The sequence below is a fragment of the Oenanthe melanoleuca genome, chromosome 5, assembly GCF_029582105.1.
Source record: "Oenanthe melanoleuca isolate GR-GAL-2019-014 chromosome 5, OMel1.0, whole genome shotgun sequence".
Taxonomy (NCBI): Eukaryota; Metazoa; Chordata; class Aves; order Passeriformes; family Muscicapidae; genus Oenanthe; species Oenanthe melanoleuca.
In genome coordinates, this window is record NC_079339.1 from 45,074,515 (window position 1) to 45,096,017 (window position 21,503).

Genomic DNA, 21,503 nt, shown 5'->3' on the forward strand with positions numbered 1-21,503 from the left:
CAAATTCTGTTTACATATAAATTATATGGAAATATGTTGTAGATAGAGTATATAAGCTGTAGTCCAGTTAAAGCATTAACAGTTAGCACAGGCTTTCTAAGAATCTTTCAAAGATAACCCCAAATTTCTTTATCAAAATATTCTAAAGTTAACATCCTAGGATAATAGTAACATTTAACTAAAATTGGTAGGAAATGAATGGTAGCTAGATGGAAATACACATTCAGCATCAAGTAGTACTGTACCTGAAAGGGCTCTTACCTCTCAGTAAAGATTTGTTTACAGCAATGGTTTCCTGATAGCTTAGGATATTACATTATACATAACTGGGCTAAATTCTGTTTTTCTTATCTATGTGCTGGATTTTCACCAATGTCACCAAAAACACTGGTATATGTTACACAATATGGATTTTGACATGAGACAGCACTACTTTTTAAAAACTGATTTTTGTCTTTTTTAAATAATCCCGTCATGTGTATTATAATTACTTGTAATGTCTCAAATTAATAGAGCTAAACAATGATTTTAAAAGTCCATGTGTGAGAATGCCATTTTGAAATGCTGTATTTTACAGGGTGTGATTTTCTGTTTTCAGTTTGAAATTTCTATGAAACTGAAAGCAAGAAAGGTGTCTAAAGCACTGATATTTTTTTTTTTTTTCCTCATCTGTCAATTAACCACAGCTTAATTTTCCTTTTTTGGTTGTGCCATAAACTAATTCTGAAAAAAGACTCATTTTTATAAATAGGTGTAGACTGGCAGTGTGATGCCAGTACTCGGAACTCAGCTCTTTTATCCTCTAAGAACATAATAAAAATATTATTTCTATAGCTCTAACAGCCCTGTATTAAGGAAAAAAAAAAAAAAAAAAAACAGGCCCTTAAATCTCACTTACTTTAACCCAGGCCAACTACATGATTTTATGAGCACTAAAACATGGAGGTTTGCTTTGCATGTTCATGTCACATCATAAGTAATTTCATCACCCAAGTATTTTAATGTGGAAGGAATATAAAATGTCAGTGCCTGAAAGGTGCAGCTGAGTCAGTGATCACAGGGCCAATCACTTCCCTTTCTGTGGAAAAACTGTCACTCAACAAATACCAGTTTGATTTTTAAAGAAATGTCAAGCTGAGTGATGTTGGTATATATATCTAGATAAGCAGTTATAAGAGAGCAATTTAAGCTACATCTGTTAATTCATGTAATTCTGTCACTGGAAAAGACCTGCAAGAAACCAACCATTAATCCCTAAGCACCACAGCTACATCTCTTTCAAACAGCTCCAGGGAGGGCACTCAACCACTTGCCTGGGCAGCCTGTTCCAATGGTGGACAGCCCTTAAGGGAAGAAATACTTCCTGATACCCAACCTGAACCTCCCCTGGTACAAACTGAGGCCATTTCCTCTCATCTTGTTACCTGGGAGATGAAGCTGATAGCCACCACACTACAAACTCCTTTCAGGACTTGCAGGGAGTGACAGGGTCTCTATTTGAACTGTACCCAAGGAAAAGGCTCATAATAATTGCTGACAGTACGTATTTTAGAGCCCAGGTCTCAAGTTCAAAATGTCTGGACTTGCCAAGAAGCTGTCAATAAAAAACTGCTGTTGTTTTTTGGTGTGCATTCTTTCAATGATAAACAGTTATCACTGGCTTAACTGTGCTTTTAATTTACTAATTTAGAGTGTACTTCCAGTATTACCTACTCTGTAAGCTGAAGGGTTGGGTTTTTTCCCATTTTACAGCTTTAGGCCAAAGTCCATTGTAAGGGAGCAGACATTGAATTTTTTTTTAATTTTTTTTTTTAAATTACAGAACTATATTTGAGGGAATTTCAGACTTCATTCATTCAGTAGTTTTTTACTATTTTCCAGTGAACGGTCCATGTGACATAAATTACTGTTTTCTGCCAGTAGAAATCAAAGGGGAAGGGAGTGAGTGATACAATAAATATTTTCCAAAATTATTTCTGTAAGTATAATTCTGCAAACTGCTTTCGTGGTCTTACAGAGAAAGCAGAAGGAACAAGAGTTGTAGTGCAGTCATGCTTGCATACAATTCTTGTTAGGCACAGCAAGTAGAAATATGAGCTGTTTGTTTAAAAGGTTGTTTTTTCTATACCTGAAACTGACTTACTTTAACATTTGGGCCTCCTGTGCCCTTCAAATAACTGCAGCAAATTTAAATGTAATTTTCAGCTAAGGTACTCTTCTTACTTGTCATACTTTTACTTTGCAGACTACATACATTTAAATCTATGATGTGTTCTAATGTTTGACTATCGCTTATATTGCAAACTTACAGAATGGTGGGGCAGGTTAAAACGTTTTCTGCAGGTGTCTAGTAGACAAATATTATCATTGGCAACCTGCTTTGTCTTATTACAAAACTGACAGGCTTAAAAATGAATATGATAGTTCTAAAATGTGACATTTTCTAGTATTATTGGTTCAAATAATGATGAAAACATAAAAATAGTGGCCTTTGTACTGAAAAATACCGTATAGGGGAATAGGATCAGAGAATTAGAACTCAGACTTAAAAAGAAATATTATTTTGCAATTTGCATTACCACTTACATCCTTTTTAGAAGGAATTGAAATAAGAATCCAAGGAAAAGAAAAACTGATATGGAATCTTATTTTAAGGGCTTAGGTAGAAAATTATGTTATTCATTTGGTAAGCTGTTACTGTCTTGCATAGAACAAATTAAAGTCCTGGAAAAATTTTGGTAATTATTCACAAATCATTACCAAAAAAGAAAGGAAAATAAGTCCAACATGTAATAAATACATACCTATTCCCTACACACAATCACTTGTACAAGTGAGAGTAATACTTAATACATTCAAACTGGGTCCAAATATTTAGTTCTTTGGTTTAGAATTAGCAGCTTTGTCTTGTATACAGGTTTTCAACTTGAAAGCATGAGCTCTTCTGCAATTTTTTTTTTATCTTCATACACACATTTTGCCTTATTTGCATTTCAGTGATGGAGGGAATTGGAGTACTTAACCTGCCATAGTCACCTCCTTCCCCAGTTACAGTTCTTCAAACAGTTAGTACATGTGACTTTTCAACTGCTTTCACCAAATCAAAATACATTATTTTCGTTGTTAAGAAAAATAATTATACCTACACTTTTCTTTTAATCTCCCCCCCCATCCTCAGTACAGCCACTGTGTGAATTCAGGAGGGGACTTGTAAGAGTTTGAAAAAAATGGATGTAATAGTTAAATGCCACAAAAGCAAAATGAAAAAATAAAATAGAAGATAAAAACTTTGATCTTGTCTTTAAAGCATGTCAGCTCTGATAATATTTTATTTCTTGCTACACGAAACCCTTTGTGTACAAATCGGTGTAGAGTTAGGATTTTGTAAGGGAATAATTTTTCATCTCTTGCCTAATAGTTGTGTATTTTAGAAATAATTTTCAGTAAGATTTTTTTGTCAAGACTGATTTCATACCACATCTTTGGCTCTGGATTTCTGTATAATTTTGCCTATTTTGTGTATATAAAGCATAAATACTGAAAAGATTTAAAAAGGGAAAGCTGAAATGCTTTGTCATTGTTTTGACTGGAAAATGGCAGCACTGTTGGATATTTTGAAAATGCTCTCCAAATAGGCATGAATATATATGGTTGTATTTGATATCACTTTTTTAAATAAATACAATTACAGCTTCTAATGTTTCTCTCTTAAGTATTTGCATATGTGCTTTTCCTTATGTGCGGATTGTGCACAGAATCATCCAACATTGAAAGCTGATCCCTGGTATCAGTGGGCTTTGCACCAGAGCTGTGGAGACAGAGCAGTGGGACAGTTTTCTGTTGCTCACATTTCACCATCTCTGATGTCTTTGCATCTTTTGATACTCCAAAAGTTGTGTAAAGACACTCCTGCTAAGGAAGGAAGTTGGTGCCAGTTATAGTTATGTTCCTTCTTTAAAAATGGTATGCTTTCTAATTTTTAAAGTAAGCTACAGTTTCCTGCTTTGCTGCCAGAATACTCATTCTTTTTGTGACACAATGCATTCCTCTTGTAGCTTAGTCAAATCAGAGAATACTGGATGATTTCTGTGTGCCTGTATTGACAGTCAGTCAGCTAAAAAAAATTACTTGCTAAATAGTTTCTGGTTTTGCAAAAGTAGTAATTAAAAAGAGCAGTACAAAGTCTTCTGTGCTACTTTATTGACTACATGCCTTACTTGGCATTATAAAATTAACCACCATACATGACATTTTTATCGTCCCTAATTATTTTAAATGTCTGCAGGACATCCGCAATCTTAGTTGAAAAAAAGATAAGAGAATTTCCCATAAAAATTATTTAGCCAAACACTAAATGACACATCTTTACTGTCATGAGGACTCATATGGGTTTTGTTAAACCAATGGTAAGGGGTCTTTTGAGCATTGTAAACTTTTCATCTCTATTAAACCCAAATTAATAAAACTGATCAAGGTACATATCTACATTCCATGCTATATCACGGCACGAGTACTTCCTACAGGTTTGATGCCTTTTATTTTTTTTAGCCAGAAATGGATTTGAAGTGGTGTATCATTGGTTTTATTATGGATAATCATAAGGGTGACATATGCCATTAAATTAATATACTGGTGAAATCAGTTATAAACCCTATTGAAAAATTGTTCAGTGAAGAAGAGGGAAAACAATCTTTATTAGAGAACTTTTAACTTCTAAACTCCTGGACCACATACCATGCCCAGCCTTAGAGCTGCCTGTGAGTGACAGAGGCCAGTAAAGCTAAAAGGTAATACAGTATTGCAGGCCAGCCATGAACCCATCCCAAGGCTCTGCAAGATCCTGTTTGGGAAGCAACAAGCAGATTGCTCCATGACTGTCCAGGAATGTTTGCCAGCCTGTAATTCCAGAGCCTATGTTTTGTGTCTGCTGCATTCTCAGACTTATAAAAATGTTCTTCTCTTCATTTTGCCATTCATGTGGTGCTTTAATTATATATATTTTTATGTAGTTATCAATTTGAAATGGGCAATGAGCCAGCTGTCCTGCATTTTATTTCCAGTATCAGAATTTTTTATAACAGTATCGTTCTGACTAATACGAAATTGCTTTTTCTGTAACAGTGCAGTACTCCTTGTAGTCTCAAGTTTAAATATCTCACTTGATCAAAAAACCAAAAAGAACTTTGAATTGGAGCAGTTTTGGGGTTCTGGCTGGAAATACAAGGTAAAATCACAGAATAGATGAGATTGGAAGGGACCACAGTGGGTCATCTGGTCCAACCTCCCTGCTCAAGCAGGGTGATCCCAGAGCGCGTTGCACAGAATTCAGATCATTCCTGAGTATCTCCGTGAGGGAGACTCCACAGCCTCTGGGCAATCTTCCAGTCTGCAGACACTGCACAGTAAACAAGTTTTTCCTGATATTCAGGTGGCTCTCCCTGTGCGTCAGTTTCTGCCTTGCAGAAGCCTTGTCCTGTTGCTGGGCATCAGCGGGAAGAGCCCGGACCGAGCCTCTTGTCACCTCTACTTGGGGTTGATGAGGTGCCCTCAGTCGCCTCTTCCCTATCCTCTCCATGTACATCTAAAGCAGCCAGGGCTTCAGGATCTCGTGTGTTTTGTGACAACACATATTCAAACACAAACCGTTTCTAATCTCCTGCAGAGCACACTGTTTCGCTAATGGCCCAGGTCGATCCCGGCGGGCAAGCTCCCAATAATCACACAGCGCTCCACGCCGCCATGCACCCCTCCCGCGCCCTGCCTGCTGCTCCGCCACCATCCCGGCATCCTCTGCTTCCGCCGCAAGCAATATCCGCCTCCGAGGCGGCGCTCTAGCCCGGGACGCTGCTCTCGATGGTGTTTGGGAGGGGTGTCATGGCGGCCGTTGAGGTGGCAGTGGCCGGAGCCGCCGGGAGGAGTCGCTGAGCCAGGACGGGACAAGACAAGCCGGGAGGAGCAGCTGAGCCGGAGGAGCCGGGAAGATGCGCGCAGCTTTGGCGGAGCAGTGGCCGACTCCGCTGTGCTGAGCCCACAGCAGGAGCTGCGATCCGCTGTAGCGAGAAGGGAGGCGGAGGCGGCCCCTTGGCCCGCGGGAACCGGCCGCAGGGGCCGCCCGGCAGGGCCGAGCGAGGCCCGGAGCGCTCCGAGCCGCGATGGCGTCGTGGCTGGGCGGGCTGGGCTCGGGGCTGGGCCAGTCCCTGGGGCAGGTGGGCGACAGCCTGTCCTCGCTGACCGGGCAGATCTCCAGCTTCACCAAGGACATCCTTCTGGAAGGCGCGGAGGAAGTGGGCGGTAAGGGGGGCTCGGGACGGACCTGGCTCCGCCAGGGAGCTCTTCCTCCTCTTCCTCCTTTCCTGCGGCCGCCGGTGCCTCCTCCGCACCGACAGCGGCGGGGCCTGCGCTGCCCGTGCCGGCCGGGGGGAGCTGCTCGCGGCTTAGTGCCTTTCGCCAATGCTGCTGGCGTTGCTGCCTTTGTTTTTGTTTTTATTCCGCTCTTGTGAACTCAGTGTATGGAGAATACACAAATATATTCCCAGGCTCTAATATCAGGTGTGAACCTGTTTTAGGCTTATTATTCAGAGGTTTCTGAATTCCGTGAAGTGTTATGTTGCTCCGGATTGACAGCACTCTTTTTCCTTTCTGTTTGCTTAGTTATCTAAAGTAAGTTAATTAGCTGGTTCTACACCGGTTCTATAAAACTGCAGCGTTGTAGTTACAGAGGTTGTTTTGTCACTGGTGTGATCTAAGTCTGACGTGTCACACAGGCGAAAGTTCAATGTTTGTCATTGTTTTGTTTATATTTCAGTTGTGCCCAGAGAAACCTGTCGAGTTCTACGATTCTCCTACAGCCAAGTAGGAGAACATGGCCCTTGCTTTATAAGGATTAGAGGCTAGAACGATTTGTCTTTAAAACAGAAAGTTAGAACAAAAAAAACCTCAGAGACATCAGAGTAAGATACTCTATAAATCAGTAGTAAATCTATTCTAGAATATAATATTTTCTTCATATTTTCATATTACATTGGTTACAATTTTTTGAAAAAAACTTCGGTAAAGCAATTATATAATGTGGTAATAAGTGTCAACAGATTAATATTCCTAGTATTGTTTACCATCTTGTAACTATAAATTATTTTAAAAGTTAGCTTTCTCAAAACAATGTTAAGAGTAGAAACCACAAAGAACAGCTAAAACTTCTGAATAGACATCTTAAATGTGAAATTAAGCAATTCTACTTTGTTTACAATCTCTCATCTATGAAGCATTGTGAAAGTATATTATAGAAACATATGTTGGGCAAACTTTGTGGGCAAGCTGATATAATGGGTCTCAATGGATGGCCTTTTTCCTGCACAGGTAAAATGCTCAGAGGAGAGAAATTCTGACAACTGTGAATTTTAATTTTTTTTAACTTTTCTGAAAGACTTACTTAGAAATATTTTATATTTCAAAATCTGTAATAGTTTAGTTTTGAAAGTTATTTTGTGTTCCTGAGCTGTACAGTCATCTAGGGTGTTTGTTTTCCTTTTTTGAAAGATAAATTGTGAACTCACACATTTGTGCACGAGTTTGTACAAGAGAGATGTACTGATCTTTAGTAGTTACTTCCGGGTGTACTTCACTGCTGGATACTGCTGTGAACAACTTCAGTTTCCTAAAAATTTCAGGGTAGTACATTCATATGGATGACTAGAGTCCAGGGTGTAAAAACATCTAGTGACATCCAAGTACCCTTCTGTAAAGACCTTTAAATAATGTGTGCCCTAAACAACAGTTCTCAAGTACTTCCTTACAGTTTGGGTTTTTTAATTTCCTAATTGGTAAAAGTTTCCTAGATTTTAATATTATCCCTTACATTCAGTGTTTTGACTCCCATCAACTCCAGTTGTTTGTGGATTATGGACGTCCTTTTCACAGTTGTCATGTGTAGATTTTTGCCTCTGCAGTGCTTGAGCTGTCTCAGTTTTACTCAGCATGTGGGAAATTATGAAATATAGTATTTACTTGGAAATTGTACTTGTATCAAATTTTGAAGTATTGTCAAGGTTGTTTTATAGTCAATTCAGGATGATTTCTCATTTCTAAAAGGAAATGTGGTGTTTCTGTCCGGTGAAGGTGGGACATAGGAAAATTAAACAGTCAATTTGAGGACAATTGATCATTAAAATGTATCAGGAAATACATGCTTTTTCTGTTGGATAAACTGGGATGGTAGGTGTATCACATGTTTAGAGACAATGAGTCTTATGTTGATGTTTTGTTATGTGGATTTTGTTGGGTGTGGGTGATTCGTTTTTTATTCTGAAAATTCTGTTGCTGTTATGTGCATTTAATGGAATTAATGCTTGTTTTAAAACTTTGCATGGCATTACAAAGAAACAACTCTCAGGTCAGGAGCAAGTCTGAAATGAGAAACAGATTCAGGGACACAAAATAGCCAAGTAAAATATTTTTATCTCCCTTACTTTAAAGCTTTAATCCATACTGATCTGTTAGAGTTTGGATTTGATTTAAAGCCTAAATATGAGAGAACTAAATTAGATGCAGAAAGACTGTCTGAAAAATAATTCTTACAGTGTTCTGATAAAAACAGCTTTTGCTATTTACCTAGGAATGAACTTAAAGCAGTAGCAGCCTGAAGTAAGATACGTATTAATAACTGGTCTTAACAGATTGAAAGGACTGTAATTAAAATGAAAATTTTCACTTTTTTCCAGATGCAGCGACAGAACTCCATGTGTCCAATGCTAGACTCAGAGAAATAGAAAGTGTTAATGCAGCACAAAAGTTTGAAGTAAGAAATTTTAGATTACTATGGTAATTAAAAGCAGTGCATAGGATTTGTTTTGTGTAAAGTTGAAATATTGCACTGAAGTTGTTTGTCTCTGGGTAAATCCATAAACAAGAGTGACAGTGTTGTTAGATGTTAGTGATGTTGGTTTTGTGCCAAACGTCCATTAGAGTTAGGGGCACACACGTTTATTAGTGTATGCATGTTCTGCAAGTTTTCATCTTTTGCTAACTGTGACTGTCCCTGCCCTATCAGGTGGACTTGGACTGGAGCAGTAGGCTTGGCTCTGTAAAGAGTGAGCATTTCCCCTGGTTCTGTTCTGTCTCTCTTGACACTTGTTTGGTTATTCTGGCACAGGCTGCTTGTGCTCCTCCAAAACCACTTACAAATCTCATGTACCCTGATGGAAAGTGGCTTTCTGCCATCTTATAAAGGACTTGTTGGTCTTGTGACTTTATTTATGTCTCTAAATAAACAGCTTTCATGTATGCCTTCAGGTCTCAAGAGCACTGTGAAGTTGACATACTATTTTGGGGACATAACTGTTCCTACTTGTCCCCTTTCTAGTTTCTTGCCATCTGCTCTTGGCTGAGGTCAGAGAGAAAACACTGGATATTGGCTACAATTTGCACTTTGTGGCTGCTCTTAAGTTCTTCCTGTGGATCTTGCTAAGATGTGATCCAGCCCTGAGTTTTTTAATTCTTGGCATTTATCTCTGGTCATCACAAACCTTTTCTGAAATTGAGCTGCTGTCCATGCCATATAAAAATGGAAAGCTTGGACATGACCATGATTTTGGGTCCACACATTGCTGTTATTGTGTTTTTTGAATGAAATAACATGAAAAAACTGTGCAGTTTAACTTCTTTGCTGTCTGGTAGTATTGTGCTTTCTTTAAGGACTGTTCTGAGTTTACCAACATTCATTTCTCATTTTTTTCTAGAATGATAGGCTGAAAAAAGTCTGTAGTGACCTAGAAGAAAAGCATGAAGCAGCAGAGCTACAAATAAAGCAGTTGTCTGTTGAGTACCGCAGTCAGCTTCAACAGAAAGAGGTAGGACACAGAGTAAAATTTCTCAGTATGTCCAATAAACTAACCTGTTGTTCTGTTTAAAGCCTTTGTTATAGTTTCTGTTCTCTTCTAGTGGAAATACTGGTCATAGCTATGGTTTCTTGGCTTGTTAATGTAGACTATGACATATTTCATTGAATCATGTAATGTTAAGCCAAGCTGCCACAATAGTTGAGACAAGAGAAAACGCTCTGGGAATGTCATGCAGCTGTCAGAATTTCTCTTGTTTCTGGTATCACTCTGAGAACACTCCACTGCTTTGTATTACTGATTCAGTTGCTTTTAAAGAAGGCAAGAGGAACAAATTTCTATTTGAAGCAATTATTTTGTCTGTAGATATCATTATTTATCTTACTATAAATAATTAAAGAGAACAGAGCTAGCTTTCAAAATTCGTGAAATGTCCTTTTGTGATAGAAGCATCAGCTTTGTAGCTTATTGTATAACATGAGATTTCATAGACCTAAATGAAGAAAGTTGCCAGCATGCTGAGAGTTACACAAAAGGGAGTTTTATTTATGATTTATTCACAAATTCATGTGGGTACTAGAGGAAGCAGACCTATGAGATGTATAAAATTTTGCTAAGTACAATAACAGAGTTGTTACAAAAAAATTGCATAAAGCTAATTTCACTGTATAAGTAAATAAGTAAATTTTCACTACACTGAGTGTTGTTAAGTATAAAAAAAAGTCAAATGTAATAAAAATAACTGGAAAAAAATCATGTGTTGCTTAACTTTCTGAATACCCTCTTTTTATATTTAAATTTTTTGTATAACCGGTTAGCCTGGATATTGTGGTACTGCTTGTGTATCTTGGCTGTTAAAAAAACCCTGTATTTTTGTGTTAGGTATTTTATAACACTTTAGCTAAGGTTGGGGTTTATTATCCATTATGGGAATGTTTGGAGTTTTTTTCTTTTTTTAGTGAAAGTGATCAGTTGTTTATGCTGAGAGTGTTGTTTGGTTCACATTTTGTAGGACCACAAAGGGTAAAGTAGAGTGTATTTTGATATTATTCATATTCAAACAATGCATTTTACTTTATATATTCAGGTGGAAATCAGCCATCTGAAAGCCAGACAGAATGCACTACAGGAGCAGCTGCAGAAGCTACAGACAGCTGCTCAGACTGCTCAGTTGGGAGCTGGTGTTTTGCCAGCAGCCACTGCATCGGCATCCTATGTTCCAGAGGTCAGACATTCCTCAGGTTTTGAAGGAGATGACATGGATTTTGGAGATATTATCTGGTCACAACAAGAAATAAACAGATTGTCCAATGAAGTTTCCAGGCTTGAATCGGAGGTTGACCACTGGAAACAGATTGCAGTGGTGAGTGGTTTCTCTTCCACCCTGCCCTTCCCTCTCCCCTTCAAATTATTGTTTGCATTTGGTGGTTTTTTTGAAAGTTTATGCTGAAAAATTTCTAGAAGCAACACATTTCAATGGAAAAGCTGAAACCTTTCATGCTGTCGCATGACTAAGGACACATCTTCCAAATGATTTTTTGTGATGCTTTTATGCATGATTTGTCAAGTTAGGTAAGGGATTTCATGAACATTTACCTAAAATGCTACTTCAGGATTTTTTGTTCAGCCTTTCAAAACAATATTTCCCTTCTTTCTCGCTACAACACTACTTTTTGCTGATAGCACAGTACTGTTCAAAGGAGCAGTTGGATACTTGCATGCTTTTTATACTTTCTCTTCTCCCAGTCCTTAATACATCATAATGATATAATTCATGGTCTGTTGAGACACAACATAATATAATATTTCAAGCTGCTGCTGATGTGAGTTACCATTTTTCAAGGTATGGCCTGCTTTTGGAGGTAAGCTTTTCTCATGTGAAAATACTCAAAATTAGGCAACCCTGTTGTCTTACTATGAGCCATAATACACCCACTCCAAACTCTTACTTTTAATAAAAACCCATGAAAAATTAAAATGTTTCCATTAAAATGCATTTTTTAAAGTCAAAATTACAATGGATTTTTATTTTGCTTCATGTTAGCTTTGTTGTTTTCTACTTTTGAGTATCAGTAGAGGAACCACTTATATAAAAAATACATGCATTTATCACAATTTTCATATGGATATGTCACTTGGGTTGTTTCAGTCTTCCAAAGTGCAAGGCACAGATGATGCTGAACAAAGTGAAATATGCAAGCTACAAAATGTTGTTAAGGTAAGATGACAAAGTAGTCTTCTTGTGCTTGATTCTTCATGATTTTGCATATGGTCACAGAACTTGTGAATATTTTAACTAGCATGATTATAACAGTAAAAATGCACAGGGGCACGTAGTAGCATAGCAACAATTCTTCAGGCAGCAGTACAGTATTTAAAAACTGTTACTTTGAGAAAGGGTCTTTGTATGATTTGATAATTACAGTATGTTATCTTGAAACCGTGACATTAGTTCTTAGGAGGGCAAATCACTTTGTGAAGCTGTTGATGAGTTATGAGGCTGTATTTTAGATACACAGAATAATTTCTCCCTTCTCAGAAACAACTTGCCTTTTTTTGTTGAAGATGCAAAGTATGGATTTTACATGTCATCCTAGAAAGTTACTAGAAATGCATCCTAGTGTATCCACTTTGTATGTAAGACTTATAATTGCTTTACATTGGTTTAATACTTGTGTAGAGCATACTATTTGTGTAAACATATTTTTTAAAGGATTTTCTTTCCACACATTTTAAAAAATCCCTATCAACAGAAATCAAGAAACTTGACTTCTGTGAGAAATCCTTCAATAAATCCTTTAATTAGACTGGGGAAAACTTTTCTTTCTTTTATATTGCGTTATGTCTTTCATAAGAAGATGCTATGCTATATTTTGTAATTTTGTTCCTCCAATGATATTTTATAGGAGCTCAAACAAAATTTAAGTCAAGAAATAGATGAACATCAGCATGAGCTGTCAGTATTGCAGGATGCCCACAGACAGAAGTTAGTAGAGTTAAGTCGCCGACACAGAGAAGAGCTGCGTGAATATGAAGAGCGGATTGAAGAACTTGAGAATCGGTTACAGCAAGGTCTCTGTTGCCACATGCTTTCTGTTTTACTTCATGTAGAGTGCATGTTGGTTGAATATGCATGTAGCAGTACAAGAGATATCAAGTATATGATGTTTAGAATTTGGATTTCAATTTCAGTTCAGCTTCATGTTTAAGACATGTGTCCCACATCTTTTATTCACTCTGATTGGCCTGAACACACATTTCATCTGTGGCATGTACCAGTCTGGAGGGTCCTTTTCTACACATACCATTGTTATGCTCTGAATTTAGTACTTTCTGGGTTGGTTTTTTGACTTAGACTGAATAGATGTAGGATGAGACATACTGAATTGAAGATAAGAAAGTAACAGGACAAAAGATAACTTTTGTGAGAAGTACTCTGTGCCGGTTGGGTTACTTCACAAAAGCTCAAAGATTGGGTGGTGAGACACTAGGGAAGTTGTGGATGCCCCATTTCTGGGGGTGTTTCTGGCCAGATTGGATAGGACCTCGAGCAGCCTGATCTAGTGGGTGGCATTCCTGCCCATGATGATGCAGGTGTTGAAACTAGATGTTCTAAAGGCCCTTCCAACCAAAACTATCCTGTGATTCTATGATTGCCACAAGAACCACACCTTAATGTGTAACATAACTACAGTGTAGAAGCTCAGTAGTTCTCACAAACTTTTTGTTGCCTAGTGTTTCATACTCCCTAAAAATAGTCTTGTCAGTTAGGTTTCCTTGAGAGGCTTCTTTGCTTAAATACATAAGCTTTGCTGTAAACCTGTGTATTTACCTGGTGACATTTGGGCTTCTAAAGAGTGTATACTCTCCTTTTGAAGCGAGAGATCTATTCCCTTCTTGGAAAGAAGGGAAATACTATCACAGCTTCTCTAACTTTAATTTTCTGATAATCAGAAAATTATTTCTGGTAATCAGATGCCTGTTAAGATGTAATATATTTTTTCACTTCATGGACGTACACCAGCAGGACTAATTTAAGGAAGTTGAAGGCAGAAGTCCCTTATCTTTTAGATTACCACTTACCTGCAAAATAAATACTGCTATTGACTTTTGAAGAACTGAAGTATTTTATATTTTTATTTTGTTCATTCTGTCTGACCACATAATAGAGACTAGAGCAAGTGTTTGAGCTGACACAGAAGGGAATTCACAAGTATCATGCTTTCATTTAACTTTTTTTTTCCTTCATTCTTCTTATGATGCCTTTTTGTTCTCTATAATTTACCTGGAAATTGTAGAAGATTGTACAGAAATACGAATGTCAGTATAGTATGAGAGTACGATGGATCTTTAAAAAGGTTAATTCTGATAGATGTTTTTCTTCAGTTGAAAACCTTTGTGCATAATTTAGAAAATTATTTGGAGCAAATTGTTTCCTATAACAACCATTTGGCAAACCTTTGAAATATAATTAATTAAATTATAAATGGATTTTGCATCAATCTAAATTAGATGGGATTTGATACGTTTTTCTTAGAAAATCGAGAGGTTCCAAATCCTGATAAATTAGATTGTCATTTCCTCACCTAGAGAGGTGAGGATCAAGTATTCTAATCTAATTCTAATTAAATTGCAAACAAAATATATCTTGCAACACTTACCATATAAAATTATTATAAGCCAGGCATGTGAAAGTATTACTGGTATGACAAGTAGCTTTTTGAATATGTATAGCACAGCTTCAAATGTTTCATCTATTTAACCAAGCTTTCTGTTGATGATGACTGTGTCTTTGTTTTAGTCTACTACCTCCCTCTGTCAGGAGAAGAGGTGAAAGAAGAGAAGTAAAAGATCTAGAAGTAGTGGTTTTGGTTAATACTGCAAATAATCTCTTTTGTCTTTTAGATGGTGTGAGCACTGATGCCATGGATGACTCTAAAATTACTGAACAGAAAAAAAAAGCTCAGAGTCTAGATGGAGGACAGGTGGAAGAGTTGCAGGTTGTAAAGGACCTAGAGGATGAAATAAGAAAATTAAATCACAAATTGTCTTCTGCCACAGCAGAAAACAAAAATCTTCTGAAAGAGCAAGAATTTGCAAAGCTAGAAAAAATCCAAATAGCACAAGATTATGAAAAGCTTAAATCTGACTTTAATGCGCTTCAAAGATCTGTGGGTGAGCAAGATGCTCTCCTGAAAGAGCAGAAGCAGCTCCAAGCAAAGACATCACTACCAGAAGATGTTGTCAGCCTACAGCAAGCATTGTTAGGTACTAAGACTATGATTTTTTTATTATTTTTTATTTTATTGTATTTTCATAGGTCTTCACTTTTAAAACTCAAAATTAATTTTATTAATTTAAAACTGAATATGAGAATATGTACCTTTAAAGTATTGCTGTTTTAGAAGAGCATTGCCCATTGAAGTAAGGTGAAGCAGAAAAGAACATTGTTAGGACTAGTGTGGTTATCATGGGGTTTTCTGATTAGGGCAGTAATCATGTCTGCCAAGTGATTGGTAGGGTTTTTTTCCTTTAAAAGTAAGTAAGCCTCAATAGAAGTTGTTTGTTTAAATTCAAAAAATACGTTTTTGTGTGTGTCTATAAAGATACTTAGTTGCTCTATCTTCTCCTTAAGAAAACAGTAGCATACCAGTTTAAGAAACATATCTGTAGGTAGAAAATGTTTTAATATTTCATAACTGATAAACTTTAGTACCAAAGTTCCCCCTAATGTGGGATCAGTTGTGAAAATAATACTCTGCTTTGAGGTGGTGGCTGATGGTATGTTTGAATCTTTTATGGTACTGGTGCTTGTCATAACAAAATGCTGTGATACTATTCTCTTCTGAGCAACAGAGTTCTATTTGGGCAAGATGGGAGAATGATTTTGTTTTATTGTTGCTTGAAAAGTAGTAAATTATTTTATTTCATTTTCCTTCATAGAAGCAAGAAATGAAATAGCAAGACTTTCCAGTTTAAATCAGGTAAATCAATTTCTAAATTAAACCAACAATAAAGTTCATAACAATAGTAACTGATGGAAAATATGTTTTGATAACTTGTTTTTGTTTGGTTTATTTTGAACATTTGCATTTCTACGTAAATAACATTGTAATGTAAACCAAAAAAATTGTAGTTTAATTCTGTCATTAAATGTGGAATTTATAGAAACAACACAATTTTAACTTCACAATGCATTCTTTTAGGAAAACCATTCAAGTTCCACCTGTCTCATTTTTACCTAGAAAGCTGTTGCATACGTTTTTAAAGTACTAATTATTTTAAGATGCTATTATAATTTACATTCTGTAAAGTATGCCATTTTTCACTTCTGCCTTAGCATGTTTTAGTTTTGACACTTACCAGTTGTGAAATATGTGCACAAATATAAATACACATCTCTTCTGTGTAGTACTCATAATAATACTGCATTCCATCTTACTGATGAAGTGGAGCAGTGGGACGTAACACACCTTTGGTTTTTGGCATTTTTGTCTTGGTCCTTTATAAACTCTCAGACTTGAGAGATTTGGTTTCTTTTACTTTGTAGCCAGTAGTATTTTTCAACTGAGTGTTTCTGTGCTTTGCATGCATTCAAGAGTTCCCACAGCATTTTTCATAATGATGTTTTTTAGATGCCCTTGATTCAAAATTCCTGTCTCACCCTGTAGCCTATTCTGTTTAAGGTGTCTCTTGCAGTTACAAGTTTATCCCAGCTGTTAATCCATACCTGAGAGATGGATATAACTGTTTACCACACTATGGCTTTTTGTGCAGGAGTTTATAAACTGCACTCCTAAGTCAAGTAATGAAGAAATAAATGTGTATGTGTGAATGATAGAGAGAAATACTTCACAGCGAAGAATTTTTAACTGGGGTAGTATTCATGTAGGCTTAGAGATTCTAACATAATTTCAGCAAGATAAAGTCTGATATTTACAATTTTTTTTTTTTTTTTTATTTTGAGGGACTTGAGAAGGAACTGACAAGTGCACAACATAAACATGAGAATATTCTTTCTTCGAATACAGAGGATCAGAATTCAGAAATAAATCAGTTAAGACAAGATTTGGAAAGGAAAGAACATGAATTAGATGAAAGTGTTGCTGAAAGAGAAACATTAATAGCAGAGCTGGAAGAACTAGACAAGCAGAATCAAGAAGCTACTCAGGTAATAAAAATACTACAACTAATTATTGAACTGCTGAATAAATGTTTAGAATTCTGTGTATGAGTGTTTGTCTTTTAAGTTGATCTTTTATAATATTGTATAATTTTTAATTATGTTGAATATTTAAGTTACTTTATTACAAGTTCCTTATAATATGAGCATTTGTGGAGTAAAAAAGTCACCAATTATATATAATCAGAATTAAATTATACTTTTTGTCACAGTTCCAGACCTGTGAATTTGAGTTGTAAGCCATGTGTTTTCAGTTACTGATTTACCAATGATTCATCTATGAAATTAGTCCAGACAAGTATGTTGAAACAAAAAGTTCAAAGTAGAATATACAGATAATTTAAATGTAGTAGCACCCTTTTTTTAAGCAGTGGATGTTTGCTGAATTCCAAATATCTTGACAAATTCTGACAGTTCTTTTTTTATTTCTTCATTTAGGTAGTTGAGGTTCTCTTAGAGGTAGTATTCTTTCTTTTTTTAGTGAAATGTAATTTGTCCTTATTTGATATTTGGTTTTAATTAATTTAGCATTGACTAGTTGGTCCTACTTACTGACTTATGTTGGCAACTAAGAAACATTTTTTTCCTCTCAATTTTTTTTTGTTTAGAGGATAAAAGTAAATGAAATGCATAGTTCAGCTGGTTTTGCTACCCTATTGAATTATATTTTGTGTTCATTTCCAGCATATGATTACACTGAAAGAACAGATGTCGAAGCAACACACAGAAACTGATAGTATCATCAAACAGCTGAAACTTGACATAGATTGTGAAAGAAAGAAAGTATCAGAATTAGAAAGTGAGAAGATGAAAACTATTAAAGAGTTAGATAGTCAGAAAGAAAAACTAAGCCACTGTTCGTATGCACTTAATGATTTACATATAACTAAGCAGCAGCTACAAGATAATATTAAAGATCTTCAGGAACAATTAAGGAAAGCCCAGGAGTGCAATTTGCTTAGTAAAAAAGAAATTGGAGAGTTGCAGCAGAGACTGAAAGAAAGGGAGGAGGAACTTCATGTATCCTTGAGCAAGTTAAAAAAAAAAAGTAATGAGGAATCTAACTACACTTGTCAAGATCTGATTCTGAAAGAAAGAGAAGTAGAAATTGAAAAACTACAGAATGATGTTTCTGAAAATAAACACATAAATGAAGATCTACAGAAATCTCTGTCTAATCTCAGGACAGAAAATGAAAAGCTGGTAGCAGCCATTGAAGAGCTAAAACAGGAGTTAAGTGATGCCATTTCTGAGAAAAAGAAAGTTTGTTTGGAAAAAGACACTGTTGTGGAGGCTTTGAAAATGGAAAAAAGACGGTTAGAGAGTGAATTAAATGAGACAGAGAAGAGGCTTTTGGAACAAGCACATCATTATAAGCAAACTGTTGAGGAGTTAACAAACGCACGTAGTATGGACACCACTGCACTGCAGCTTGAGCATGAGCGCCTGGTTAAGCTTCATCAAGAAAAAGACTTTAAGATTGCTGAGCTTCAAAGGACCATTGAGCAGATGGAAACTGACCATCAAGAAACAAAAGAGATGTTGACTACTAGTTTAGGAGGACAAAAGCAGTTGACTGATCTCATAAAAGAGAAAGAGGTGTTCATTGAAAATTATAAAAGCCAAGCCTTACAAGTGAAGCAGGAACTTGAAGAATATATGAAAGTTTCAAAAAAGCAGGATGTCTTAAAACAGAACTTGGAGGAAAAAGATAGAAGTCTTGCAGTCATGAAGGAAGAAAATAATCATTTGAAAGAAGAAATCGAACGCCTTAAGGATCAGCAAAGTAGATCTACACCTGTGGTTGAACCTAAAACTTTAGATATTATTATTGAACTTGAAAGTGAGGTAACACAGTTAAAAGTGATAAAGAATAATCTTGAAGAAGAAGTAAAAGTTCACAAAAAAACAATAGAAGATCAGAATCAAGCAACAGTGAAACTACAGCAGTCACTGCAGGAGCAGCAAAAGGAAATAGATGAGTCTAAATTTCAGTGTGAGCAAATGAATGTCGCACATGAAAGACTCTTTTTAGAGAAAGATGAAGAAATCAAAAATTTGCAGAAAACAATTGAACAAATTAAAACTCAGTTGCACAAAGAGAGACAGATTATTCAGACTGATTCTTCTGATCTTTTTCAGGAAACCAAAGTTCAGACTATTAATGGAGAAAATGGAAATGAAAAACATGACTTGTCTAAAGCTGAAATTGAAAGACTGGTGAAAGGTATCAAAGAAAGGGAGATGGAGATTAAGATGTTAAATGAAAAGAATGTTTCCCTAAGTCAGCAAATTGATCAGTTGTCTAAGGATGAAGTTGGTAAACTTACTCGGATCATTCAAGAGAAGGATTTAGAAATACAAGCTCTTAATGCTAGAGTTTCCTCACCTTCCTACAGACAGGATGTTCTTTCCCTTCAGCAGCAGCTGCAAGCTTATGTTCTGGAAAGAGAACAAGTACTAGCAGTTCTAAGTGAAAAGACAAGGGAAAACAGTCAGTTAAAAACAGAGTATCGTAATATCATGGACATGGTCGCTGCTAAGGAAGCAGCTTTGGTGAGATTGCAAGAGGAGAACCGAAGGTTATCCAATAGATCTGAAAACAGCAGTCAAGACATGTCTAGAGAAACTATTCAGAATTTATCACGTATCATTCGAGAAAAAGATATTGAAATAGATGCCCTAAGTCAAAAATGCCAAACCTTATTGACTGTCTTGCAGACATCCAGTACAGGTGCTGATAATGGGGCAGGGGGTGTGAACAGTAATCAGTTTGAGGAACTTCTGCAAGAACGTGATAAACTAAAACAGCAAGTAAAGAAAATGGAAGAATGGAAACAGCAAGTAATAACCACGGTCCAGAACATGCAGCATGAGTCGGCTCATCTCCAAGAGGAGTTACAAAAGCTGCAAGCACAAATTTCAGTTGAAAGTGATAGTACTTCAAGGCTGCAGGTAGATTATAATGGCTTGATTCAGAGTTATGAACAGAACGAGAAAAAGCTGAAAAGTTTTAGTCAGGAATTAGCACAAGTTCAGCACAGCATAGGACAGCTTTATAACACCAAGGATCTTCTCCTGAGTAAACTGGATTTGGTAACACCATCTGTGGCAACAGCTTCCACCATTTCTCAGCTTTCAGGTGCTCAATACAGTCCTCCTGAAGCACTCAGTGAGGAGTATAAACTCCTTCAAAATGAGTTGGAGCAACTGAAAAAAAAGTTACAAGAAAAAGATTCAACTATTAGGATTCTTCAGGAAAACAATCAGCGGTTATCTGATTCTGTTGCTACAGCATCCGAGATTGAAAGAAAGAGTCAAGAAGGGACTGAATCAGAGATGAGGCAGATCAAAGAAAAACATGATGTGTTACAGAAGTCACTTAGGGAAAAAGATATATTAATTAAATCTAAAAGTGATCAGTTACTTTCCGTGAGTGAAAATCTTAGTAACAAAGAAAATGAAAATGAGCTTTTGAAGCAAGCTGTAACTAATCTAAAAGAAAGAAATTTAATTTTAGAAATGGATATTAAAAAATTGAAAGAAGAAAATGAAAAAATAGTTGCAAGGTGCAGGGAAAAAGAAACGGAATTCCGTGCACTTCAGGAGACTAATATGCAATTTTCAATGATGCTGAAGGAGAAGGAGTTTGAGTCTCACTCAATGAAGGAAAAAGCTCTTGCTTTTGAGAAGCTGTTGAAAGACAAAGAACAGGTATGTACATTCATACTTGCAACTATCACTTCAAACTAGGCAAGTTCAAAACAATGTTCTTCCTTGATATTTTTCTGTGTTGCAGGGCTGTTTTCCTTATTAGATGAGTAGTATCTTTACACTCTTCCTGGCAAAGATTATGCCTCTGGTAAAATTGTTGGCCATGTTTTAAATATTTGTTTATGTCTTCAACAGGGCAAGACAGGAGAATTGAATCAGCTGTTAAATGAAGTTAAATCAATGCAGGAAAAAGCTGTTACTTTTCAGCAAGAGAGAGACCAAGTCATGGTAGCACTCAAACAGAAGCAAATGGAGAGCAGTGCCCTGCAGAGTGAGGTACCACCAAATAATTTATAGTTGCGAGAAATAAATGAAAAAAGAATAAGAAATTTTTGGATTATTTTAGTAGCAGCCACTTGTTAAAAGCACTTAGTACACAATCAAAGTGCTTCAATGGGCATGTGTAACATCTGCTTCATTTTTTTTTCATAAGAAGTGATAGTCCAAGCAACTTAAGGCATGTTCCACGCAGGTACAGCATCTGCATGAGAAGGAGCAGCGCCTAAATCAGGAACTGGAGAGGTTACGGAATCACCTTCTAGAAATGGAAGACTCCTACACCAGAGAAGCTTTAGCTGCAGAAGACAGAGAGGTCAAGCTAAGAAAAAAGGTTTTGGTTTTGGAAGAAAAACTTGCATCTTCATCTACTGCAGTGGAGAATGCCAGGTAGTTTTTTAAATATCACAGTTATGATGCTTCTGTTATACTGAGCT

General features: G+C 36.4%; 1 protein-coding gene across 1 annotated transcript in view; it reads left to right on the plus strand.

Moving 5' to 3' along the window:
• Positions 1–4,472: 4,472 nt before the first annotated feature.
• TRIP11 (thyroid hormone receptor interactor 11) overlaps positions 4,473–21,503 on the plus strand; it is a 28,412-nt gene continuing 11,381 nt past the window's right edge. Inside the window, exons 1-12 of the mRNA XM_056493517.1 lie at positions 4,473–6,291; positions 8,718–8,794; positions 9,735–9,845; positions 10,921–11,196; positions 11,983–12,051; positions 12,740–12,905; positions 14,739–15,101; positions 15,777–15,817; positions 16,801–17,004; positions 17,701–20,730; positions 20,926–21,066; positions 21,263–21,456. Coding sequence (XP_056349492.1) covers positions 6,153–6,291; positions 8,718–8,794; positions 9,735–9,845; positions 10,921–11,196; positions 11,983–12,051; positions 12,740–12,905; positions 14,739–15,101; positions 15,777–15,817; positions 16,801–17,004; positions 17,701–20,730; positions 20,926–21,066; positions 21,263–21,456 — 4,811 coding nt within the window. The 5' untranslated portion in view covers positions 4,473–6,152. The remainder of the gene's footprint in view (positions 6,292–8,717; positions 8,795–9,734; positions 9,846–10,920; positions 11,197–11,982; positions 12,052–12,739; positions 12,906–14,738; positions 15,102–15,776; positions 15,818–16,800; positions 17,005–17,700; positions 20,731–20,925; positions 21,067–21,262; positions 21,457–21,503) is intronic.